The sequence below is a fragment of the Nomascus leucogenys genome, chromosome 17, assembly GCF_006542625.1.
Source record: "Nomascus leucogenys isolate Asia chromosome 17, Asia_NLE_v1, whole genome shotgun sequence".
Classification (NCBI taxonomy): domain Eukaryota; kingdom Metazoa; phylum Chordata; class Mammalia; order Primates; family Hylobatidae; genus Nomascus; species Nomascus leucogenys.
This window is the reverse complement of record NC_044397.1, coordinates 82110554-82137924: the sequence shown is the minus strand read 5'-3', so window position 1 is coordinate 82137924 and position 27371 is coordinate 82110554. Positions and strand designations below refer to the sequence as shown.

General features: G+C 41.0%; 2 protein-coding genes across 6 annotated transcripts in view; both read left to right on the top strand.

The window, feature by feature from the left end:
• Nucleotides 1-21931, top strand: part of LOC101176488 (delta(3,5)-Delta(2,4)-dienoyl-CoA isomerase, mitochondrial) — a 46835-nt gene extending 24904 nt beyond the window's left edge. The window contains exon 3 of the mRNA XM_030795624.1: nucleotides 21829-21931. Coding sequence (XP_030651484.1) covers nucleotides 21829-21931 — 103 coding nt within the window. The remainder of the gene's footprint in view (nucleotides 1-21828) is intronic.
• KLHL7 (kelch like family member 7) overlaps nucleotides 21825-27371 on the top strand; it is a 71583-nt gene continuing 66036 nt past the window's right edge. For 3 of the 5 annotated variants that reach the window (XM_003270389.4, XM_030795698.1, XM_003270392.2), the window contains exon 1: nucleotides 21825-22238. In XM_003270389.4, the coding sequence (XP_003270437.1) occupies nucleotides 22119-22238 (120 nt within the window). In that variant the 5' untranslated portion in view covers nucleotides 21825-22118. Of the gene's footprint in view, nucleotides 22239-22562; nucleotides 22887-27371 lie in introns of those variants that run through there. The other 2 variants (XM_003270391.4, XM_030795702.1) reach the window with 1 other exon arrangement.

Here is a 27371-nt window from a genome sequence, read left to right as displayed (position 1 = left end):
AAATAAGTAGAGTCATGCAAATGTTTAACTATTTTCCACTGATTAGCACCTTGTATTAGCAGTTTTTTATTCTGTTTCCCTGGTGCACAAAGCTACTTCCATCTGTAAACCATTCTACCTCAGGATTATCCAGAGGATCATCTTTTAAATCCGGACAGCTGGAGTAAACTTTCTCCATAACTTGTATGCAAGAATGATCTAGGGTACCTGTGGGTTCAGGCAAATAGGTAGCTGGATTCAAACTTTGGCTTACTTAAAGAATTATATCAGGGCCGGGCGCGGTGGCTCACACTTGTAATCCCAGCACTTTGGGAGGCCGAGGCGGGCGGATCACGAGGTCAGGAGATCGAGACCACGGTGAAACCCTGTCTCTACTAAAAAATACAAAAAAATTAGCCGGGCGTGGTGGCGGGCGCCTGTAGTCCCAGCTACTCGGAGAGGCTGAGGCAGGAGAATGGCGTGAACCCGGGAGGCGGAGCTTGCAGTGAGCCGAGATTGCACCACTGCACTCCAGCCTGGGCGACAGAGAGAGACTCCGTCTCAAAAAAAAAAAAAAAAAAAGAATTATATCAGGATGTTTAGCAACAAAGCCTGATATTTATTCACAGGAAAGGAGAAGGAGAAATTTCTTGTCTGCTTTATGATTTCCAAAAGATACTACTATTTTCAGCTGAGTTAACAAATACCTCCCCAACCAGGGGTGGGGCATTCAGGAGAAAACCACAGTCCCTGAAGAGGAGCTTACAGGATAGGTAAATGTCATCTATGAGCTTGTCCATCTATCCCCATGACCATACAGTTTTGGGGTGACAGAGGCCCATTATAATGGGTCAAAACAGAGTATGCATTCCAGAAGGAAGTTAATATTCTTACCTGCCACATCAAGGGTTACCGAGGCTCCTCCAGAGATATGGCTAGTTGTCCGACAGAAGCTGTGGCAGAAGGTCTGAGGCCTCATCACTCTTGGGCTTGCCTGGCTATTTCTGCCATCATTGGTTCAGGTGCCAATGGCTCCCTTCAGAACGCTGGGCAATCCTTCTTCCAGTGGCCAGTTTTCTTACAGTGTGCACACTGATTCATGCCCAAGGCACAGTGACTTGGACACCCAGCTTTGGGTTTCCTACCTTTCAGCTTCCCTTGTTCAGGCCAAGAGCCAGGAGGGCAACCCCATGTGGGAGGTGAGCTTAAAGCTGCAGCCAAGAGCTGCACCTTCTGGGAGGTCCTTCTTGCTCTTTCTGCTTCCTCTACTTTGTCCTTGTTATTAGAAAGTTAAAATGCCATATCCAAAAGCTGTTCTAGGCTAGGCACGGTGGCTCATGCCTGTAATCCCAGCACTTTGGGAGGCCAAGGTGGGTGGATCACCTGAGGTCAGGAGTTCGAGACCAGCCTGACCAACATGGTGAAACCCCATCTCTACTAAAAATACAAAAAAATTAGCTGGGCATGGTGGTGCATACCTGTAATTCCAGCTACTTGGGAGGCTGAGGCAGGAGAATCATTTGAACCCAGCCGGCAGAGGTTGCAGTGAGCCGAGATCATGCCATTGCACTCCAGCCTGGGCAACAAGAGTGAAAATCCATCTTTGAAAAAAAAAAAAAAAAAAGCTGTTCCATAGGAGTTTGGGGACCCATAGCTGCTTTTTGCAGTTTCCTGTGGATATCAGGGGCAAACTGGAATATAAAATGTACTCCCAAAGGGTTTGTCCTTCCCTTGAGACAGGATCAGTGTTAGTATATTTCCTGATTGCCTCAACTAAACCCCCTTGAAACAAAGGTAGATTCTCGTCTTTGCCCTGTGAAACTTCCTTAACCTTTTCATAGTTAACAGGCTTTTTCATACATTTCTTTATCCCTTCCAACAAACAAGAGACCATATGATCTCTACTCCCCAAGTCCTCGCTGCACCTTTGATAGTTCCACCCTGGATCTTGATCTGCAACTGCTATACCTCCTGCCTGATATATATTATGGTTAGGGTTACAAGCCAATACCTCATCTGCATGGGTCCTAGCTGTCCCCAAAATGTGTTGTTTTGGCTGGGCACAGCGGCTCACATCTGTAATCCCAGCACTTTGGGAGGCCAAGGCAGGCAGATCACCAGGTCAAGAGACCGAGACCATCGTGGCCAACATGGTGAAACTTTGTCTCTACTAAAAATACAAAAATTAGCTGGGTGCAGTGGCGGGCACCTGTAATCCCAGCTACTTGGGAGGCTGAGCCAGGAGAATCGCTTGAACCGAGGAGGCAGAGGTTGCGGTGAGCCAAGATCACACCACTGCACTCCAACCTGATGACAGAGCAAGACTCTGTCTCAAAAAAAAAAAAGTGTTGTTTTTCTTCCACTGTACAACACAGAAACAACAAAACATGCTGATTCTGCCAAGTTAAACTATAGGTAATTTCTCAAACTTATCTATGAATTTTCCTGGATCTTCAGAGAAATGACCAAACTTCTCTTTACATACAGCCAAATCAGACATAGAAAAGGAAACGTACTCTCACAGTGCTCTGGTTCAAACGCCTCTGACGCCAGGGCTTCAGAAGGTCACTGGGTGTCTTACTCAACACTGCATGAGCAGCACGTTCTGGAGTTACAGCATGGGAGTGGCTCTGTGGAAGCCTTTAGCCTCAAGGGGGCGCACTGAGTTTGGTGTTTGCCAAGAGGAAAATAGCTAGAAGAACAGACACTTGGACATGTTTCAGCACCCCTGGGGCTTTTTGGAAATACTTGGGGAGGCAAACTAAAAAAAAAAAAAAGATGGACTTCCTGCAGTCAAGCACGCACGCTAAATTGGATAGTAAAAGGACATGTGACTGGTAACGGTCATATAAGGACATGTTTTTCCAGGTCACTCTGAATACTTCTTTGCCTCCACTGGATCTGTTTCTTCCTTGGGCTCTGATTTCATAATCTGCTTTTGCTCATTTGTTTTATTTTCCTTGGAGACCTCATCCTGCATCTTCAATGACTTACTGGACATTTTTATATGTACATTATCTCCAACTCAGTTTGTCTGAAATCCACCTCAACAAAAAATCCTTACAAGTCAACAAGAAAAAAAAATCCAAAAGAAAAATGAACAAAAATATAAACAGGCAATTCACAAAAGAAAAAATACAAATAGTCAATAAATGTATGAAAACATGCCTAATCTCATTAAGAATTTTAAAAATAACGAGGTGGGAGGATTGTTTGAGACCAGGAGTTCGAGACCAGCCTGGGCAATATAGTGAGACCCTGTCTCTACAAAAACAACAAAAAAAGAAAAATTAGCTGGGCATGGCAGTGCACACCTCTAGTCCTAGCTACTCAGGAGGCTGAGGCAGGAGGATTTCTCGAGCCCAGAAGATAGTTAGCTATAATTGTGGCACTGTACTCCAGGTGACATAGTGAGACCCTGTCTCAAAAATAATAACACTGAAAAGTCTTTTTTTTTTGTATGTCATATTGATAAACATTTCCAAAACCTAGGATTCCACTGTCATTATATATATATATATATATATACAATAAATACAATAAATATATATATATATAAAGCTCCTTTTAAAAAGTGATCCCAGCCGGACGCGGTGGCTCATGCCTGTAATCCCAGCACTTTGGGAGCCCAAGGCAGGTGGATCACGAGGTCAGGAGTTCGAGACCAGCCTGGCCAACATGGTGAAACCCCGTCACTACTAAAAATACAAAAATTAGCTGGGCATGCTGGCACGCATCTGTAGTCCCAGCTACTCGGGAGGCTGAGGCAGAATTGCTTAAACTCAGGAGGTGGAAGTTGCAGTAAGCCGATGTTGTTCCACTGCACTCCAGCCTGGCAACAGAGTGAGACTCTGTCTCAAAAAAAAAAAAAAAAAAAAAAAGTGATCCCAATATCTCCAAGCTTGTTACCAGCCTAAATCTGTTAAATCTTTAGGTGCTTTTAAAAGTACTAAGGCAGTCCAAATAACATTTATTGCTCAAATGTATAAAAGCCTCCATGGCTTCATAGTTGTTTTTTTAAAAAAACAATTTTATTGAGGTATAATGGACATACAATAAAATGCATATATTTAAAATGTACAATTAGATAATTTTTGTGCCCATTAAATCATCACCACAATCAAGATCATGAAGATCATGAACATATCCGTATCCCAAAATGCTTTCTCTATCCTTTTTTTTTTTTTTGAGAAAGTCTCACTCTATTGCCTAGGCTGAAGTGCAGTGGTGCAATCTCGGCTCACTGCAACCTCTGCCTCCCAAGTCCAAGTAATTCTCATGCTTCAGACTCCCAAGTAGCTAGGATTACAGGCAAGCACCACCACACCTGGCTAATTTTTGTACATTTAGTAGAAATGGGTTTTCACCATGTTGGCTAGGCTGGTCTCTAACTCCTGGCCTCAAGTGATCCACCTGCCTCAGCCTCCTAAAGTGCTCGGATTACAGGTGTGAGCCACTGCACCTGACTTCACACTTCTTTTTAATTCTATCTTCTTATTCCTCCTTTTCTTAAACCCATGTCCCAGGCAACCACTGATTGCTTTCTGTCACTAAACATTAGTTTGCATCTTCTAGAACTTTCTATAAATGTGTACATTTGTAGAATGATACAATGTGTACTCTTTTTGTCTTTATTATTCTACTCAGCAGAATTATCTTGATATTTATGCATTTTTGCATGTATCAATAGTTCATTCCTTCTTATTGCTGCAGAATATTCCATTATATGGATACAGTCCTTTTTTAAATCCGTTTGCCTACTAATGGATAGTGGGTTGTTTTCAGTTTTTGGCTATTATAAATAAATCTGTTTGAACATTTATATACAGGTCTTTGTAAAGACGTATGCTTTCATTTTTTTTTGGGTCAATACCTAGGAGTGGAATAGCTAATTCATATAGGAGGCATATTGTATAACTTTAGGAAACTGCCAAACTGTTTTCCAAAGTAGTTGTACATTTGCATTCCCACTTGGCGGTGTATGAGAACTCCAGTGCTTCCATATTTTCATCAACACTTGATATGGTCAAGTGTTTTAAGTTTAGACATTCTTTTAGGTGTAAAGTGGCATCTTACTGTGGTTTTAATTTGTATTCCCCCGATAAATAAAAATGTTGAGCATCTTTTCATGTGCTCTTTTCCTAATTCTCCTTTGGTGAATTATCTCTTCAAATCTTTTGCCCATATTTTCCCCAAATGGTTTGTTTTTTTCCTACTGAGTTGAGAGTTCATTATATGTTCTAGATACAAGTCTTTTATCAGTATGTGATTTGGAAATATTTTCTTCCACACTGTAGTTTGTCCTTTCGTCCTCTTAACAGTGCCTTTGAAGAGCAGATGTCCTTAACTTTCATAAATCCCAAATTATCAGCACCAAGCTCACAGGGGCATGTAAAGGTAAAGGGAGACCATATAGAGAAAATATGTAACACAGTGATTGGCACATAGTAAGTGCTCACTAAATGGTAGTTTTTGTCTATTTTACTGAAGGAAAACATGGCTTAAATACTTAAAACTACTCATCAGCTTAAATCCCTCATTTTCTTACTCTATATGATTGTGAGCCTTGTGGGCAGGAATTGGGGATCAAGGCAATTTTCTGGGGCTCTTTCCATACGTGAACATTCATAGCCATGGGTAACTCTCTTTGGTTGGCAATGATAAAATTCTATTTGCTAGACAAAAGCATATACTAAATAATTTCAAAGCATTTTATTTTAAGAGATATAATCTAATAGAAATAGTGACAACTATTTAAGATTAATCTAAATAATATTGAAATAAAAAAGCAGACCAAACTTGTGTTTTCCATTATTGGGTGTTATGATGAATGTAAATGAATTATTTCTAGGAGGGAAATCACTGAGTGTCAAATGTATTTATCAAGAAACATTCACTCCTATTCAAGTTTTTCTTTTATGTCACATCAAACTCCTTTTATCTTTTATCACAGTCATTTTCTGATAGTTATATGTGATAAAGCTATGGTAGCTGGTGAAATAGATAAAATAAAACAAAAAGGTAGTAAAATGGGCTGGGCACAGTGGCTCACGCCTGTAATCCCAGCACTTTGGGAGGCTGAGGTGGGCGGATCACGAGGTCAGGAGATCGAGACCATCCTGGTTAACACCATGAAACGGTCTCTACCAAAAATACAAAAGAATTAGCTGGGCGTGGTGGCGGGCGCCCATGAAAATCCTACCACTAACCCACTGCCCTACCAGGCAGGGTACCCAAGTATAAAAGCCACCGGTAGACATGAGAAGCAAGAGTTAGAAGGGAGAAAATATCATTTTACGAACAGCTAAAGAAGGACTCACAGCCCCTCAAGGCAGAAGTCTGTCAGAGCCAGAATGGAGAATGGAAGTCGGCAGAGAGCCTCCCTCCCTGGCCAGCACCCCCTAAATCAGAAATGGCCATGTCAGAGGGGCAGAGCTCAGCCTGACTTACACATCAAATTGCAGGCTGGAAGAAGCTCAAATAAATAGACCTGCCCAACAGATACAGGCCCTACCTGGGCATTTTTACAACTTCATAGAATTAGATAATGAGTGATGAGTGTGGGTGCCGTTCTTTAAATGCATAGTGACCCTACCCACTAGTAAAATGGTACCCAATGACTATTAGGTTCTGACCAATTAGCTTAGCAACTACTCCTTCCTTGGGGCAGAGCTATTTCAAGAGGTAAAAGGAGTGGATGTCTGGGAAAGAAGCAAAATGTTTTGGCTGGTTAAGTGAGAGTAGGCAGACATGCTCCTTTTTCCCCCTAGCCACGTTCCCCATCCCCTCCCCCATAAGGAGCACCTTTTGACCTGAGCAGAAATATTGAAGCTGTGACACTTGGTGGAGAAAAGAGTAGTTAATGTCCCAGTGGACTAAAAATTAGAACCTGAAATTTAATCCTGCTTCAACTGCATGCAAAGTGACTTTGGAAAAATGGCTTAGCCTTTCTATGATTATATTCCCATCCTTAAAAAGAGAAATACATGTAAAATATCATAAGAAATAATAAATATGCAAATATCCTATGAACAATAAAATAATATAAAAATATAAGGAAGATTGTTTCTGATGGAGCAGATATATAATAGGTAGGAGAAAATGTTAATTTGTGATCTGAGAAAAAAGAAGAGACAAGAAATAAGCAACTACTGGACCATGCAGTTTGAGACTGATAAAACTGGGATATTCCCAAGCAGAAATTTTTAAAAAGGAAATAACTGGGAAATAATTTACATTCTGGACTATAAACAATGTCAGAATCATAAGCCTAAAGTGACATAAGGATAGTGATGTTCGTTTTTAGAGTGGTAACACTTTGAATGATATTCCTAGTTTCCATGTTTATTGCCCTTTTTTTTTTTGCTAATCATTCGTTTTGGTTTTTGTATATAAATTAAACTTAACATAAATAAACGTAATATTATATAATTAGATGATTAGATATGCAAAATGCATAACAAATAGCCATGTACCTAGCACAAAAATAAAACACACATTACCCAAAGTGTCGAAGCTTCAAGTGAACTCATCCTAAAATTCACCCATCTCCCTTCCTCACATGGCTAACCATTACACTAATTTGGTGTTTATCATTCACATACTTTTTTAAAAATTATACTTTTACTACCTATGCATCAATTTCTAAACAATACATTGGTTTACTATTTCTTACACTTCAACACCATTTTAATGGTTTCATAATGTGTGGATCTTTATGCATCTTACTTTCTTTCCTCTATATTATACTACTGAATCTATGTTTATTCCTGTGGCTCTAACTCATTTTTTACTGCAATATAATTATGGTACAGTGTGCCTTCTTTATTATTTTCCTATAAGTGGACATGTAAATTGTTTACAACCAAAAAATACTGCCATGAATGTGCTATTCCTTGTAGATATGTCCAGTCTAGGTGTGAAATCGCTTAGGGAGTATGCATTGTCAGCTTTACTAGATTTCGTCAAATTGTTGTCCAAAGTGACTGTACCAAATTATAATATTGCCAGCAATGGATAAATGCTAAATATCCTTAGTAATATTTGGTATTGTAACCCTGCAGAATTTTGGTCAATCAGATGGATGGATGGATGCCAAAACCTATCTCATTATGTTTTTTTATATTTATTTATTTATTTTGAGTTGAGGTCTCACTCTGTTGCCCAGGCTGGAGTGCAGTGGCGCGATCTTGGCTCACTGCAACCTCTGCTCCCAGGTTCAAGTGATTCTTGTGCCTCAGCCTCCCAAGTAGCTGGGATTACAGTCACCCACCACCACATTCAGCTAAATTTTTTTTGTATTTCTCGTAGTGACAAGGTTTTACCATGTTGACTGGGCTGGTCTCGAACTCCTGACCTCAAGTGATCTACCCACCTCAGCCTATCTCATTTTGGATTTAACATGCACTTGTCAGGTTACTAGTGATGTTGAACACATTTTTATACATTGGTCATTCCAATTTCCTTTTGGGTACATTTTCTAATTATTTATTTTGTCCTTTTTTAAAGATGTTTTTCTTATGGATTTGTAAGCATTTTTTATATATCCTAGATACTAATTCATTCTCAGTCACATGTGCTTCTAGGATCACAAGACTTTATCAGGACATGATGCATTATGTTGTCAAGATGTGGTCCAATATGCCAGGATGCATAAAATATGAAACTTCATACATAGACAAACTCACTGTTGGTAGTACTGTTATAAAAACATAGTAATTCTGATAAATTCTATTTCATGCATTTCCCCTCAAAAATGAAGAAAAATTTGCATTTATAATTTTTAAAAATATGCCAGGCACAGTGACTCACTCCTGTAATCCCAGCACTTTGGGAGGCCAAGGCGGGTGGATCACTTGAACTTAGGAGTTTGAGACCAGCTTGGGCAACATTACAAAACTCCATATCTACAAAAAATACAACAATTAGCTGGGTGTGGTGGCGCACACCTGTAATCCCAGCTACTTAGAGGCTAAGGCAGGAGGATCAATTGAGTCTAGGAGGCGAACTCTGCAGTGAGCTGAGATTACATTACTGCACTCCAGCCTGGGTAACAGTGAGATCCCGTCTAAAAAAATTAAAACAGATATAGTAAATATAATTTGCATACCATAAAGTTTACCCCTTTACAATATACAATTCAATGGTTTTTAGTATACTCACAAAGTTGTGCATTTATCACCACCATCTAATTCCAGAACGTTTTTATCACTCCAAAAAAAAAAAGCATACATATAAGTAGCCAATTCTCATTGCCTCCTTACCACCCCCCAATCCCTGGCAAACAATATTCTACTTTCCATCTCTTTGGATTTGTCTATTCTGGGGATTTCATATGAATGAAAACACGTAAGTTGTGATCTTCTGTGTCTGACTTCTTAGACTTAGTATAATGTTTTAAAGGTTCATTCCCATTATAACATGTACCAGAATCTCATTTCTTTTTATGATTCAGTAATGACTAATGTTCCATAACATGGAACATTACCATTATATGGAATATACCACATTTTGTTTATCCAGCCATTAACTGATAAACATTTGAGTTGTTTTCACTTTCTGGCTATTATGAGTAACAGTGTTACAAACATCTGTGCCCACATTTTTGTGTGGACATGTTTTCAATTGCCTTGTGGCAATTCCTTGTGGAATTGCTGGGTCATATGATAATTCCTTTTTTTTTTTTAAACATTTTGAGGAACCGCTGAACTGTTTTCCAAAGTGGCTGCATCATTTTACAATCCCATGAGTAATGTATGGGCATTCCACATTCTCCACATCCTGCCAACACTTGTTATACATTTTTTAAATTACAGTCACCCTAGTGGGCGTGAAGTGGTATCTTGTAGTTCTGATTTTTTTTTTTATTTAGTCTCAGATGACTAATGGAGCTGAGCATCTTTCATGTGTTTATTGGCCATTTGTCTGTCTTCTGGGGAGAAAAGTCTGTTAAGATCCTTTACCCATTTTTAAATTGGGTTATTGGTGTTTTTACATATTCTGGACACAAGTTCCTTTTCCAATACATGATCTTCAACTATTTCCTGTGATTCTATGGGCTGTATTTTCACTTTCTTGATGATATTCTTTGAAGAACAAAAGTTTTTCATTTTTATGAAGTCCAAATTATCTATTTTTTTCTTTTGTTGCTTGTGCTTTTGGTGTCTAGGAAGCCACTGCCCAATCCGAAGCCACTGCCCAATCCAATGTCACAAAGATTTAAGCATATTTTTTCTTCTAAGAGTTTTACAGTTTTTCCTCTTATATTTAGCTCCCATTTGAGTTAATTTTTGTATATGATGTGAGATAGGGATCTCAATTCATTCTTTTGCATGTGGCTATCCAGTTATATTAACATAATTTGTTGAAAAATAAAATATTCCTTCTCTCATTAAATAGTCTTGACACTCTTCTTGAAAATCAATTGACCATAACTACAAGAATTTATTTCTGGCCTTTCAATTCTATTCTGTTGATCTATACTTGCATTCTTATGTTAGTACTACATATTAACTTTGTAGTAAGTTTTAAAATATGGAAGTTTAAAATTTTTCAACTTTGCCTTTTTCTTTCAAAATGTTTTGACTATTCTGAGTTCCTGGCATTTCTTTTAGACTGAGTTTCGCTCTATCACCCAGGCTGGAGTGCAGTGGTGCAATTTCAGCTCACTGCAACCTCTGCCTCCCAAGTTCAAGCAATTCTCCTGCCTCAGCCTCCCCAGTAGCTGGAACTACAGGTGCATGCCACCACTCCTGGCTAATTTTTGTATTTTTAGTAGAGACAGTGTTTCACCATGTTGGCAGGTTGGTCTTGAACTCCTGACCTCAAGTGATCCACTAGCCTCGACCTCCCAGAGTACTGGGATTACAGGCATGAGCCACCATGCCTGGCCTCTTGGTGTTTCCATATGAATTTTAGAATTATCTTGTTGATTTCTGTAAAGAAAAAAATAGCAGTTGGGATTTTGATAATAATTACATTGAATCTGTAGATCAACTTGGAGAGTACTATTATTTTAACAACGTTAAGTCTTTCACTCCATTATCATGGGATATTTTTCATTTATTTAGGTCTTCTTTAATTTTTTTCTATGATGTTTTATATTTTCCAGTGTATAAGCCTTATACTTCCTTTGTTAAATTTATTCCTATTTTATTCTTGTTTATGCTATGATAAATAGAATCTTTTCTTAATTCCGTTTTCATATTTATTATCTTTTAAGTTAGTATATAGAAAAACAACTGATTTTTGTATCTTGATCTTGTATCCTGAAACACTGCTGAATTTGTATTAGCTCTAATGCTGTGTGTGTGTGCGCGTGTGCATGTGTGTGCGTGTGTTCCTTAGTATTTTTTATATATAAGTTAATGTCAACTGTGAATAAAGATAGTTTTCCTTCCTGCTTTCCAAGCTTAATGTCTTTTAATTCTTTTTCTTACATAATTGCCCTGGTTAGAACCTACAGTACAATGTTGAATAGAAGTGGAGACATGAGACATCTTTGTCTTCCTAATATTAGAGGGAAAACTTTCAGTCTTTCAACATTAAGTATGATGTTAGCTGTGGGTTCTTCATAGATGCCCTTTAATGGGTTGCGGAAGTTCCCTTCTATTCATAATTTACTGAATGTTCTTGTCATGAAAGGGTGCCAGATTTTTTCAATTTCCTTTTCCACATCTATAATCATGTTATTTTTGTTTTTTATGCTATTAATATAATATTTATCACGTTGATTGATTTTTCATATGTTAAACCAACCTTGCATTCCTGGGATAAATCCCTCTTGGTCATGGCGTATAATCCTTTTTATATAAAAAATCACTTAAAACAATAATTCTTTTACTCTGCCAAAGGGTTCTATGTGTGTGTTGGTTGCACCTTTAATGCTCCAGCAGGCAGCTTATAATTCTGCCTTACCTGTCACTTGTTGCTTGCATAGAGCCACAAAAGTCAACCAGAGGTAAGAGTTTCAGGCCTTCTCAGGTTTCTCGTGGCCTTCTAGATTCCCAAGTATATGCCATAGTTTTCAAAGCCAACTATGGACATCTCATTACCTAATGTGGTGATTAATTTAAGGTGTCAATTTGACTAGGTTAAAGATACCCAGGTAACTGGTAAAATATTATTTCTAGGAATACTGTGAGGATGTTTCCAGAAGACATAAGCATTTGAATCAGTAGACTGAGTAAAGAAGACCCGTGGTCACCAATGTAGGAAGGTGTCATTCAAACCATTGACGACAGATAGAACAAAGCAGCAGAAAAAGTTTGAATTTGCTCTCTTCTGGAGCTGAGACAGCCATCTTTTCGTACCCTCAGACATCAGAACTCCAGATTCTCAGCTGGCTGTGGTGGCTCACGCCTATAATCTTAGCACTTTGGGAGGGACCTTAGGAACCTTACCTGAGGTCAGGAGTTCAAGACCAGCCTGGCCAACATGGTGAAACCCCATCTCTTCTAAAAATACAAAAATTAGCTAGGCATGGTGGCACATGCCTGTAGTCCCAGCTACTCAGGAGGCTGAGGCAGGAGAATCACTTGAACCAGGGAGGTGGACGTTGCAATGAGCCAAGATTGAGCCACTGCACTCCAGCCTGGGCAACAGAGTGAGATTCCGTTTCAAAAAAAAAAAAAAAAAAAAAAGAACTCCAGATTCTTAGGCAACTGGACTCAGACTTACACAAGCAGTCCCTCCAGTTTTTTAGGCCTTCAGCCTAGGACTGAGAGTTAAACCATCTGCTCCCCTGGTTCTTATGCTTTTGTACTCAGACAATTGCACCAACAGCTTCCCTGGTTTTGTAGCTTGCAGACAACCTATCTTGGGACATCTTAGCCTCCATAATTGTATGAGCCAATTCCCATAACAAATATGTGTATATTTATGTATGTATGTATGTATGTATGCATTTATGTATGTATATGTGATAGCAGCAGCAGACCATCTGGAGTGGCCACACTGTGAAGACACAGGCTGCAGTGGGGGAGGTGCAGCTGGGGCTGTGTACTCCCCAGAGCTAGCAGGGGCCAGGAATAGGTGGGAGCTCCTTGCCCTACCAAGTTGGTAGGCTAGGAGCACCACGCTCTGGGGCACAGCTGTAGCCACCCAGCCATGGCTCCAGACCTGGGCATCCCTGTGCTCTCAGGGACTGGGAAACTCCCCTGCTCCTGCAGGCTTGGAAGTGCCCTGCTCCTGCTCCCTGGCCTCTCCCTGCTCCCAGCACCTGCTCTGGGGCAGAGCAAAGTTGTGGTTGATCCTGGGCATTGTCACAACCTGGCCAGCTGTACATGTGCTCAGGGTGGTATTGACACAATAGCCCCCAGCCGCCTCAGCCCCCTCCAGACTTTGGGCGCCAAAGAGCATGGGAGGGAGGTGGGAGGGGCAGTGACTGAGGGCAGCTTGGCATGGGCCTGCAGACACCCCTCAGTGTGGACCGCCAAGGTGCCATGAATGACATGTTGATGAGGGCAGGAGGCAGACAGGTTCCTGGATGGGAAGGGGTGGGTCCCCAGTAAAGCCCCTCCTTCGAGCCAAGAATGGCCTGAAGCCTGGGAGCCAGGCTGCCAGTTCTGGGTAGAATCTGCGGCCCAGAGTGAGAACTTATGGTGCTTTTCCTGGGCCCACCCATGGCAGCCCATGGACCAATGAGCACACACTTCCTCCTTTCTGAAGACTCAGCCAGACTCACACAGATGTCAAGACTACCAGCTGTGGGAAGGAGCTATCCGCTTCAAGTCTCCTTGACTCATCAGGATGACCTGCCTGCAGAAACGATCTACCCACTATGGGTCTCCTCTCCACTGAGAGCTGGACACTTATCAGGATGATCTACCTGCGGAAAGGCGCTACCCACTTCAGGTCTCCTGAGAGCTGTTCTGTTGCTCAATGAGCTCCTCTCCACCTTGCTTGCCCTCTCCACCTTGCTTGCTTGCATACCTCATTCTTCCTGGATGCAGGATAAGAGCTCAAGTCCCATCAAATGGCAGGACTGAAAGAGCTATAACACAAACAGGGATGAAACACGTCCCCCTGCTTGCCATGTTACGGACAACAAGAAGGAGAGAAGAGCTGTGGCCCTTCGGGAAGCCCAGACCTAGGGGCTCCCCAGCCAGGGCTGTGACACCCACTTTAGGGCTCTGTGGTTCCTGGCATCTCCAAGCTTCTGGGTGCCACTGCGTTTCCCTCATCCAGATGTGGATGTCTGCAACAGAATCTGCACACAGTACATTTGGACCAGCCACAGCCTCGCATGGAGCCAGCACCTGTGCTGGCGCCTGGAGCTGCCTGCCTTGCCACAGTAGCCGGCCTGCCTGGCTGTGCACAGTGGCCGGACCCCACATTAACTGGCCCACACACTCCTCACCACTCTGAACCTCGTTTGCTGTTGGCAGGTGTGGGATCCCGGCTGGTAGCCCGAGCTGGGCACAGCTTGCCAGGCTGAGTAGGCAGAATGAGTCCAGCAGGTGCAAGCAATATTCAGGCAGAAGGTACCATTAGCCACAGAGGTTTCTGGCTGGTGAAGCATCACCCTAAGGATCCTGTGACATATGTATGTATACATGTGTGTATGTATGTATCCTCTATCTATCTTTCTTTCTTTCTTTCTTTCTTTCTTTCTTTCTTTCTTTCTTTCTTTCTTTCTTTCTTTCTTTCTTTCTTTCCATCCATCCATTCATCTTATTGGTTCTGTTTCTCTGGAGAATCCTGACTAATATACTCAGTTTTTCCATTTAAGTGTTTAGGTCAGCATTTTGCTAGCCCTAAATGGCAATACTGCCTTAGGCAGCTGCAATATTAAAGAACTGTTGCTTATTGTCTTTGTCAAATTCCCTGCTGGTGGAGCTGTTTACACAAAGTGAGCTCTGAGTCATGTCAAATAAATACAAGCCCTGAGAATGAAGCTTTTCAGTAAGGTGCCAGACAGGCTGAATACTAAAAATACCCTAGGGATGAGGCTTTTGAGGACCTCTTAACCTGTTCTGCCTTCTCCAATGACAGTGGGCTGGTGGGTTTCACAGCTACCATAGTTGTGAAGCTGTTGGTTTTTAAGGCTACTGTAAAGCTAGGGAAAGTGAGAAGGGATTAGGAAGAGTTAAAACACCACAAGTCTCATTTTTATGAGATTCAGCCATTTGTCTTAAATAACTACTTCTTGGATTGTTATAAGCTTTTAGTTAGTTTCCAGCATTCTGAAAAAGTTAATTTTGACAATTTCCCAGTGTTCTTGTTGCTTTTATGGAGGAGTAGATTTTCAGAGGCCCTTACTTTACCATTCTGGAAGTTGAGGTCACACTTACCATTCACACATCATATTGTAAAATATACACACGACTGGCTGGGCATGGTAGCTCACACTTGTAATCTCAGCACTTCGGGAGGCCAAGGTGGGCAGATCACCGGAGGTCAGGAATTGGAGACCAGCTTGTCCAACATAGTGAAACCCCGTCTCTGCTAAAAATACAAAAAAAAAAAAATTAGCCAGGCATAATGGCAGGCACCTGTAATCCCAGCTACCTGGGAGGCTGAGGCAGAAGAATGACTTGAACCCAGGAGGTGGGGGTTGCAGTGAGCCAAGATTGCACAACTGTACTCCATGCTCGGAAACAGAGTGAGACTCTGTATCAAAAAAAAAAAAAAAAATGCATGACATACATATTCCTTCCACTTCTGACTGGAAGTGAGTACCAACCTTCTGCTTACAATTTTACATATTTGATGACTGAAGAATTTTCCATAGACCAGCTTGTGGCTTAGCTGATGAAACCTGTTTAAAACTTGCTTCTCCTCCACTACTTAAATACTTTCAGTGCTGGTTACTGTAAGACATATTAGGAGAAGATCTCAGGCCCTGCATCTTTGGCATCACAAGATAGGGTTGGCACAGTGGGACTAGGGACTATTCCCAGATGCCATTCTTACATTAGAAGGGCTGGCAATAGCTTAACTATATGGAAGTAACTGTGATCTACAAATATATATCCTGCTAGATGCCAAAAAATATATCCCCAGCTCAATTTGTGATTTCTTCCCAAAGATATATATGGCCATTTCAACACCACCAGAGAGAAAAAAAAAAAAAAGTATGACAGAGGGAAAATCAGGGTGAAATGAGACAATAGACTCAAGCTATTGTGGTTAAAATATCTTACTTTTATAAATTTTACAAAGCCAAATTGCTATGTGAACACATTGCTAGGCCCACAGCTTTGAAATCAGCCTGTTCAAGTTTAGAGACCCTGAATTTTAAGCTTGGATAACCCCCAGACCCCTGCCTACCACCTGGTCTTTTGTCTGATTTCTCTCTGGGTTTCTGCTTTTTTTTTTGTTGTTTCATTCTGCAGTCTCTGCAGACTGCTGCCTTTCTCTGCTTATCACATACACCATCCAAATTGGCTAGCTGAGCCCCTTGTACCTACTTCCGGTAGAACTGCTGCACACAAGCTCATCAACATCCATCTGTCCAGTGTCCAAAGAGAACATGATGCTCTTTACTTCAGCTTATTAATTGGGTCTCTTTGGTTTAGGTGTTCAACCTTAATCCAATAAACTGAGACCAGGTAGAGGTAAAGTCCCACAGAATAGGTACAGCTTTAGGAATCCTTCCTGTGGGTGAATAGAGGAGTAAGTAATTCACAGAAAATGGGAACTGGCTAAGTTGACACTTCAAAAAGTACTGGACTATAGAAAAGTTCAATAGGTTTAAGTAATAGGTACAGAAAACCTTCTCTGAACACTTAATATGCGAATATATTTTGGGTTTTTTTCACCAAGGATATATTTTACATGTCTCCCGAAATTGTTGCAAAGGTTCTCTACCAATCGCATGAGTCTGGTGAGAGAGACAGAACACTCACACAGCCTAGGCAAACAGATTTATTATGCACAGATAGATGAGCAGCAGGAATAAATAGAAGCCTAGGATCCATAGCAAGCCAGTCCTCTAAGGCTCAAGAAAGCTGCTGAGTGTGGAAAGGGTCTTATCTGTGTGTGCTCCACATCCCACTGCAGCTGAGGGACACTGAAAGCACTGTGCTCTGGGTTTTATACTCTAGGTGGCACTAGGATCACTGAGAACAAGCGCTGCAGTACACCCTGTTCTGGGAAGAACAAGGACACAACATGGATTATTCTGGACATTACCTCTCTATCTCAGAAACTTGCATTCTACGGTTATTCTGAGAACTACAAGTTGCAGGGAGAGCTGGATTGGCCAAGATCACCCAAGGACCTATCCTCCTGTGGGTGCATTACCAGAGAACCAGTTCGGGTTAGGGGAATCATAAGACTAGTGGCATTCCAAGAAACACATTTTGGGAAATGCTAGATTAAATAGTAACAAAGTTAATACAGAACAGGCACACATTTTATTTGCAGTATGCTTTATTGTGCTTCACAGATACTGCATGTTCTTTTGTTTTGTTTTTTTGCAAATTAATCGTTTGTGGCAACCCTGCATGGATCAAGTCTATCGGTACCATTTTTCCAACAGCATGTGCTCACTTTGTTGTTTCTCTGAGTCACATTTTGGTAATTCTTGCAATATTTCAAACATTATTATTATTATTATCATTATCATTATCATTATCATTATATCTGTTATGGTGACCTGTGACCAGTGATGTTTGATGTTACTATTATAATTGTTTTGGAGCACCATGAACCGAGCCCATAAAACAGCGAATTTAATCAATAAATGTTGCATGTGTTCTCGCTGCTCCAATGACCAGCTGTTCCCCATTTCTCTTTGTCTCCCCAGGCCTCTCTATTCCTCCAGACACAACAATATTGAAATTAAGCCAAGTAATAACCCTACAATGGCCTCTAAGTGTTCAAGTGAAAGAAGACTTGCACATCTCTAACTTTAAATAAATAGCTAGAATGACTATGCTTAGTGAGGAAGGCATGTTGAAAGCCAAGACTGGGAAGCTAGGTCTCTTGGCACCAAACAGCCACGTTGTGAATGAAAAGCAAACAAGCTTGGAGGAAATTTAAAGTGCTACTCCAGTGAACACATAAATCATAATAAAGCAAACCAGCCTTAATGCTGATATGAAGAAAGTTTTAGTGGTCTAAATAACTCAAACCAGCTACCACATTCCCTTAAGCCAAAACCTAACCCAGAGCAAGATCCTAACACTATTCAGTTCTACGAAAGCTGAAAGAAATAAGGAAGTTGCCCAAGAAAAGCTAGAAGATAGCAGAGGTTCATTCCTGTGGTTTAAGGAAAGAAGCTATCTCCATAACATGAAAGTGTAAGGTAAGGTAACAAGTGCTGATGTAGAAACTGTAGCAAGTTATCCAGAAGATCTAGCTAAGATCATCAATGAGGGTGGCTACACCAAACAACAGATTTTCAATGTGCATGAAACAACTTCTATTGGAAGAAGATGCCATCTAAGACTTTCATAGCTAGAGAGGAGAAGTCCATGCCTGTTTTCAAACTTTCAAGGACAGGCTGACTCTTCTTGTTAGGAGTTAATGCAGTTGGTGACTTGAAGTTGAAGCCAGTGCCCATTTACCATTCCAAAAATCCTAGGGTCCTGACAAATTATGCTAAATCTGCTCTACCTGTGTTCTATAAATGGAACAACAATGCCTAGCTGGCAGCACATCTGTTTACAACACGGTTTACTGAATACTTTAAGTCCACTGTTGAGATCTACTGCTCAAAAAAAAAAGTGTCCTTTCAAAATATTACTGGTCACTGACAATGCATGTGGTCACCCAAGAGCTATAATGGTGGTGTACAAGGAGATTAATCTTGTTTTCATGACTGCTAACACAATGTCTACAGCCCATGGATCAAGGAGTCATTTTGATTTTTAGGTGTTATTACTTAAAATATACATTTAATAAGGCTAGAGCTACCACAGACAGTGATTCTTCTGATGGAACTGGGCAAAGCACATTGAAAACATTCTGGAAAAGATTCACCATTCTAGATGCCATTAAGAACATTTGTGATTGGGAGGAGGTCAAAATATCAACATTCACAGAAATTTGGAAGAAGTTGATTCCAACCCTCATGGATGACTTTGAGAGGTTTGAAATTTCTGTGGAGAAAGTACCTGCAGATGTGGTGGAAACAGAAAAACAACTAGAATTAGAAGCAGAATTTGATGTGACTGAATTGCTGCAATCTCATGATAAAACTTGAATGGGTGAAGAGTTGCTTCTTATGGCTGAGCAAAGAAAGTGGTTGTTTGAAAAGTAATCTACTCATGGTGAAGACTCTGTAAATATTGTTGAAATGACAACAAAGGACACAGAATAGTGCATAAAGTTAGTTGACCAAGCAGAGAAAAGGTTTGAGAGAACTGACTCCAATTTTGAAAGAAGTTCTACTATGGGTAAAATGCTATCAAACAGCATTGCATGATATGGAGAAATCCTTTGAGAAAGGAAGTCAATCAATGCAGCAAACTTCATTGTTGTCTTATTTTAAGAAATTGCCATAGCCATTCCTGACATTCAGAAACTACCATTCTGATCAGTCAGCACCTATCAACACTGAGGCAAGACCTTCCACAAGCAAAATGATTGTGAATCTAGTGGGCATGGTGATGTGGGCCTGTAGTCCCAGCTCCTCAGGAAGCCGAAGCAGGAGGACTGCTTGACCCCGGGAGTTTGCGGCTGTAGTGTACTATGATCACATCTGTGAATAGCCACTGTACTCAATCCTGGAGAACACAGCAAGACTCCATCTCTTAAAAAAATAGAAATAAAAATAAATTTAAAACTTGCAACTTGCAAAGGCTTAGATGATCATTAGCAATTTTTAGCAACAAAGCACTTTTTAGTTAAGGTATGTGCATTGCTTTTGCAGACATAATATTATTGCACACTTAATAGAACACAGTATAGTGTAAACATAACTTGCATATGTTTTGGGAAACCAAAAAATTTGTGTGACTCACTTTACTGCGATATTTACTTTAGGCTGTGGTCTGGAACAGAACCCGAAATATCTCTGAGGTATGTGTGTATTATTAACTGAGTAAAGTAATTTTAAGTGTCTTGTGCTGGCACCCCTCTAAGCATTTTTATAATCCTTACACCAGTTCCATGTGGTAGGTTCTACTTTCACAGATAAGGAGACTGAGGCATAACAGAAGTTAAGCAATTTGTCCAAAGTTGCACAACTAGAAAGTTGAGATGCTTGACTTTGCATCCAGGCAAAGTCTCATGCTTAATCCCTGTACTATATAATCTCTGTGGTCTCTTCGAGCTCTGAATCCTATGGCTCTTCCATGAACCTTGATGTTTTATATTCAGCAATATGTAAAAAGACTGTTCTAACATCAAGCATTAAGGATGCTGTTCCTCGTTTCTTTTTTGCCTTATTACAGGACAGCATTCTTTTTCATCACTTACATTTCTGCCTTTGAATCACGGATCCTTCATCTCCCAAGGCCTTAGAGTTAGAAGACAGATTTCTACTTCTTTTCAATTAAAAAAAAGAAAAAAATATATTGTTTTTCTTCAGTGTCCTGGGTCATTTAATAAAGTGAATGAAAAATTTTCTCATTTCTAATTTTATTAACAATAAATTATTCCTGCTGCCAGGGTTCACCTTAAATCCCCAAATCAACTAGTTAAAATAGAGGCACATCTGAGAACCTCTAGATTAATAGAAGAAAGATAAAGAGTACAGAGACATAAGTATCTTACTCTTTTGTAAAAATTGAGGCGTATATACAGCTTGCTCTTTCATCTGGATTATGCTATATTGTTTGTCCTCAACAAGAAAAGTATACTGTGGGCCAGGCCTGGCAGCTCATTCCTGTAATCCCAGCACTTTGGGAGGCCTAGGCGGGGGACTGCATAACGCCAGGAGTTCGAGACAAGCCTGGGCAACATAGTGTGACCTTTTCTCCCCCACCACCACTACCGCCAACAAAAAAAAAAATTAAAAAATTAAAAATTAGCCCAGAGTGGTGTTGCATGTCTGTAGTTCCAGCTACTTGGGAGGCTGAGACGGGAGGATTGCTTGAGCCCAGGAGTGCTGAGGCTTCAGTGAGCTATGATTAGCCACTGCACTGCACCCTCAGCCTGGGCGACGGGGCCGAGACCCTGCCTCAAAAAAAAAAAAAAAAAAAGCCTCAATGGTGTAAATTATTTTACATAAAATGTCTCTGTATAGTTCTATATAGACCGGGGAGGAAAACCAATGAGATATAAAGTTTTCATAATGTTAAATAATGTACAATTTCAAATAATCCTGTATATTACTATACACTAGAAAGAATATGGTTACAAAAAGCATTTCCATGAGGGCTGTGATTGAGTTCCGTGTTCCCGTAAAAACACTTAGAGAAGCCTAACTAAAGATTTCTAGAACCGACTGACAACTGATTTCAGTTGTAAACACATAGTAAGCCAGCCTAGTTAGGCAGACATTCATTGCACGCCAAGGAGACACCAACGGGACTGTGTGCTCTTGCGTTATGAATCCCACGAAAATTAATCTTGTGCTCTGTGTAACAAGACTTTAACTTGCAGTAACATCCTTTCATCATTTAATATTTATTGTGCGCCTACCATACACCAGGCTCAGATACTGCACTGAACACCGACCCTGTCCCATGAAGCCTTACACTGATGGGAGACACCTTTGCACGTTCCACCGCCCAATTATCAAAAAAAAAAAAAAAAGATAATCACGTAACCGAAACCTGGAAATCTGCCTTGGGCACACAAAAGAGCAGGCGGGACCTCGGACCAGCTCCGAGGCAAAATTCACTCAGCGCGGGACAGCGACAAGGAAACCGGCCGCACCTGTGCCTGCAGTCTCATTGCTCAGAACGGCGCGCCACTGTGACGTCCAGGCCCCGCCCCTGATTCTCTTCATAGTGCCCCCGCCTCCTTGCGCGAAGTGCGCAGGCTCCTGGGCCGGGCTCGGGTTCTGCCCGGGGACGCAGCCCAGTTGGCAGCGTCGCTCCCTGAGCGCTTCTAAGGGGGCCACCCGGCCTTGTCTTTCGGCAGTGGCCGAGCCACTGCCGCCTGCCGCCCGTTCCAGAGCTGAGCGCTGCAGCCGCAGTGCCGATCGCCGTGTTTGGTCGATAGAATCCCCAGTGTGCCCCAGAGAGTGCGACCCCTTGCCCGGCCCGGCGAGTCCCGGGCGTGAACCGAGCTGAGGGAGGATGGCAGCCTCTGGGGTGGAGAAGAGCAGCAAGAAGAAGACCGAGAAGAAACTTGCTGCTCGGGAAGAAGCTAAATTGTTGGCGGGTTTCATGGGCGTCATGAATAACATGCGGAAACAGGTACCGCCTCTGTGGGAGTGACGGACGACGGTGGGAGGTGGTCCGGGACTCGGGCCCCTGGTTCCCGGGGTCGAACCCCGCGCCCTGTGGATCAAGCCCCTCTTTCTCTGTCCTCGCCCCTCCTTCCGTTTTCGCAGGCGAGCGATTCCGCAGTTGGTAGAAGGGTGCGTAAAACAATTCTCGAGCAAAAGTGCTTCTCGTCTGCCGAGGATGTAGCTCCCAAGTCAGACTCCTGGGGGACTCCTCGGGCTGGCTTTCGCCGTCGGGTATCGGTTGTGTAACAGCTCTGCCCTAGTTATCTCTTTGTGAGGCGAGGATCCTTCCATTGGCGAGCCGTTTTAAGGTGTCGTGAGATCTTGTGTGAAGAAACCCATTGGCATAGCCCAAACTGAAGCCCCCAAAGGGAGGAGAGTTGCTGGCCTGAAATCAGCTGCTCTTAAATAAGGATCCCCGCCCCCTCCTGTGTTCCCCGGTGGAGCTAGTTGAAGACGAGTCCTCCTATTCGTGTTAATTTAGAGCAGAAGCAGCCATCGATAAATACCATGCCATCTTCTAAGGGCACTGTGCGCCCCTGTTAATAAGAGGAGCTCTTTGTTCTGTCCTTGGTGTGTGGTGCGTTCGTGAAAGTCTGCAGCACATCGGCGAAAGGTGGGTTATGAAAAGAACGGATTTTAACGCTGGCGAAGGTGAAACAAAGAGGCTTTATTATTTTTTTAATTCCATAACATCTATACTGATAAGCATAGAAAGTCACTTTTTCCTTTCTGTAAGCTTTGTTTATAGATAATACACATCTAAGGAGATTTGTGGGAATGTTTGGGTTTTGTTGACTGGGATCCTGTTTCAAGAGGACAAAGCAGGATGTGTAACTGCAAAACCTAGTTTGCTTTGTCTAGTGGTTCTGCTGGGAATATGGGGAACAGTAGAGGAATTTAAGATTTCTATGAAGATATTAACTTCTGGTTTCTATAAGCAAACGCTGACTGCAGGGATTTTGTCTTTGTTCACCAGCTCCTGCTACAGTGCACCAGTGCAGTCTGTGGGAATACTTTTAAATCTTTCCTGGCCTTTATGCTGAAGTACTGTGAATGCCTGAATTCTTTAATTTATGTAACTTACTTTCATGTATCTATTTTCAAATTCATGTTCCTTTCATGTAAACCTTTTTGTGTCTACAATACCACAGACTTCAAATTGCTGGTACATTTAGCTATTGCCTGCCTGTAATGGTAGTTGAACATAGTTTACCAGTGCTTAAACTTGTTGAAGACTCATTAGCTTCCCTCCCACTCCCTCGAATATATGTTTTCATTTGTGGATCATAGCATTGTAAAGCATTGCCTCAATCCCTAAATAGGGTGCAACTGGATTGCAGCAGCAAATATTTACTTGAGGAGGAGAGGATTATCTGAGACTGTCCATTTAGCTCTTCGGATTTAAAAATTGACTCATATTTCTTAGCTTTGGAGTATATTAACATCACTTATTTACCATTACAATAGAAATACAATTACTGAAAAATCAGGGTTCTGTTACTGAGTAGGAAAGAAAAAATGGTTACTTGGTGAACAACCAGGGATCCCCTCCACAATGATTAACTGACCTTAATCTGCCAGGTTCTCCTTTTGTCAGTGGTTTGGCATGTGATTCAAACAGTTCTCCAATAGCACTTTTATCAACTTCATGGAATCATGCATCTTTTGCAAGATGTGCAGTTTCACTTCGCAATTGATTTACATTATGGTTATATTGTATTGTACTGTTTAACATCATAACACAGGAAACAATTCACCAAGAATGACTGACAAGGGCAGTTGATGGGAATTGGCAGACACAGTAGCTGATCTGAGCCAGAGGAGGAATGTCTGAGTGAGGACCAACTTTATAAGTGCTCTTGTTCTTTAGTAAATATTTTTGTGTTATGACTACTTTTGCATCCCTTTACAATCTCATTGCTTTAAGGATCAGGATAATGAGTGCCTAGATGACAAGGACCCCTCTGTAAACATCCAGAAACATTCCTTCAAGAATTTGAGAACATTGTGAGATTAGCATACCTCAGTTCCAATCCCTGCTCTCTCATTATTTCATTTTGTTGTTTTAGATAACATGATTTAGGTCATTCCATCTCTCTGTAGCATAGTGGCCGATTCTATACATAGAGGCAAAAGGGGATTCTGCAGAGCCAGCAGCCTCGGCTTCTAAAGCCTTTTCCTACATTATTTTTGTCATTTCTAGCCTTTTGTTTCTAAGTAAACTCTCCAGTGAAGTATGGGATACATATAAGAGGGCACAAATCATAAATGTACAGCTCAATTATTACAAAGTGCACATCCCACCAACAAGACTAGAACATGACCAGTACACCAGAGGTCCCCCCTTATGCCCTTCTCAGTCACCAACCCCACAGTAGTAACAACTATTCTAATTCTGTAACCATCAAAGTTAGAGCAGAAGCAGCCATTGATAAATACCATGCCATGCCATCTTCTAAGGGCACTGTGTGCCCCTGTTATTAAGAGGAGCTCTTTGTTCTGTCTTTGGTGTGTGGTGCATTCATGAAAATCTGCAGCACATCAGCAAAAAGTGGGTTTTTCCTGTTTTTGAACTTATATAAATGTAATCATATAAACTCTTGTGTTTTGATTTCTTAAGCCAACATTGTTTGTGGGATTCATCTGTGCTGTGTGTAGCACTACTTCATCCTTGTGGTATATAGTATCCCGTTGAATGAATATAGCACAATTTATCCATTCTATCATTATAGACATTTGGGTTATTTCTAGTTTGGAACTATTAAGACTAGTACTACTTTGAATATTTTTGTACACTTTGTACATACCTTTTGGTATGCATATGTATGTATTAATATTTGTGTTGGGAAATGCCAAACAGGAATTTTTGAGTCATAAGCTATACCACCTTCATCTTTAAAAGATATTATTATGTAGTTTTCCAAAGTGATTGTACCATGTTACGCTTCTGCCAGTTTTGTGTGAGAGAGGCTTTTGCTTCGCATCCTTGCCATCACTTGATGTTGTCAGTCTTACCACTTTAGCCATTCTAACTGGGTGTATAGGAGCATCTTATTTAATTGGATTGAATGCCTTTTCATTTATTTCTTTAACTTTTTGCTTAGATTAATGTTATTACCTGATATGTAAAATAGAGGCTTTACAAGGCAGGTCTGGGTCACAACCACTATTGCACATGCACATTGCTGTTGCCATACTCTTCTTTTGTGTTAATGAAGTCTAGGAGTCTCTTAACATTGGAGGAAGATGTTTTAAGACCTTCCTGAGTACCACCATAGTTTGTAGTTTCTCCACATTAAATGGATTAAAGCATAATTGGAACTTGAAAGCTTATGTTAAAGTCCTTATTGAGAGTTATGTGAGAGAACTACAAAGCTGATTTCACAATTAGATACTGGGCAGTTAACTGTGCTCACCTTCTGGCTAAAATGACTTTGCTTCTGTATTCTCATCTGTCTGACTGTAAATTACTACATGTCATTATCTTTAGGTTCTCTTGTGAATAATCTAAACCTTCAGTGTTAAACCCTTGATAATAGACTTCTTGAGCACTTATAACTCTGTTCCAGCCATTCTGAAGAGTGTTTTACATGCTTTGTCTCATTTAATTCTCTTAACTTTCATTGACAACTCCAGTCATCCAGACCTTCTTATTCTTTTTCCTGTATTTTACTGTTTTCTGTTTTCTTTTTCTGTCTGTCCAGCTTAGAAGCTATTGTCACTCCACTGTCTCTCCAGTGCCCCAGCTTTCTTGACCCTCTGTCCCTTTTTCATGTCCATCTGGCAAACTTCAGTATTGATGACTGATTACCTTCTTTTGCAAGGCTCCAAGCACAGCTGGAAAATATCTCATTGGGCAACTTCTGCCAAGTAAGTGCTTGGCCACTAATTTCCACTAGACTATCAGTGCCAGTGAGCGATCTTTTTGTTTTACTATTTTCCTCCAATCTGAGTCCCTTCTCTAGATCCTCACTTTCAGCAGATCACCCTCTTTTGACATCATAGATAAATAGAAGTCATTAGTCTGGAACTATCTACCTTTTCACTTTGTACCACCAGATCTATAAACCTATTTTGACACTTTCCCTTTTCTCTTCTTATCCTGCTACAATGGAGATGCTGCTTCTTTTTCTAAGGCCAGTACTTCTACCTAGGCTTTGGCTTCCTGGATGCTGGGCTTCTCAGAAGTATTATACTCTTGGTTATTCCATCTTTGTTGAGCATCTTTAACTTTTCTTCTTTGCTGTATTCTTGCTATTGGCACTTAAGCTTGTTTTAACCTCTCCAGCTTTTGAACCAACCAACCAGCAAACCCATTCTTAATCTCAACATACCCCTCTAAATACTTCTCTCCCCCCATTAAGATGAAAAGTTGGGTAAATTCACTACGTTTTCTTACTCACTATTTATTTATCACTCTAGTTCAATTTGGCTTCCAAGTTCATTCATTGAAATGAATACTTATTGACAACCCACTGTATGCTAAACATTTTGCTAGATTCTGGGGTTACAATGATAAGCAAACCCTGATAGTCCCAATCCTCATGTGGTTTGTAGGCTAGTAGAAAAGCAAGACATTAGTCAAGTAATCACACAAATAAACGTAATATTGCAACAGTGGTAGGTATTACACAGGAAAATAACATGGTACAACGAGGGCATATGGGTAGGTAATTTGACCATCAGGAAGTTTTCTCTAAGGAAATGGTCATTGAGAGCTGAAATAAGAGTAGGTGTTAACTAGATAAAGAGAAAAGGGAAGAGTGACTCAAGTAGAGGGAACAACATATTCAGAGGCTCTGAGTTGGACACCCACTTTATTATAGAATGGCAAGTTTGAGACTGATTAAAGGTCAGTGTAATTGGAGCACAGAACATAAGGGGGACGATGGTTCTAGATGAAACTGGCGAAGTAGCTAGGGACCTGCCCATGCATAGCTTCATAAGTCAAGTTAGGCGATTTGCCCTTATTCTAAAATCTGTGTGTGCATGTTTGTGTGCATGTGCATGCATGTTTGTGAGGTGGGGTGTTTTCCTCTTTAAAAAAGATAACTTGGCCTGGCACAATGGCTCACACCTGTAATCCCAGCACTTTGGG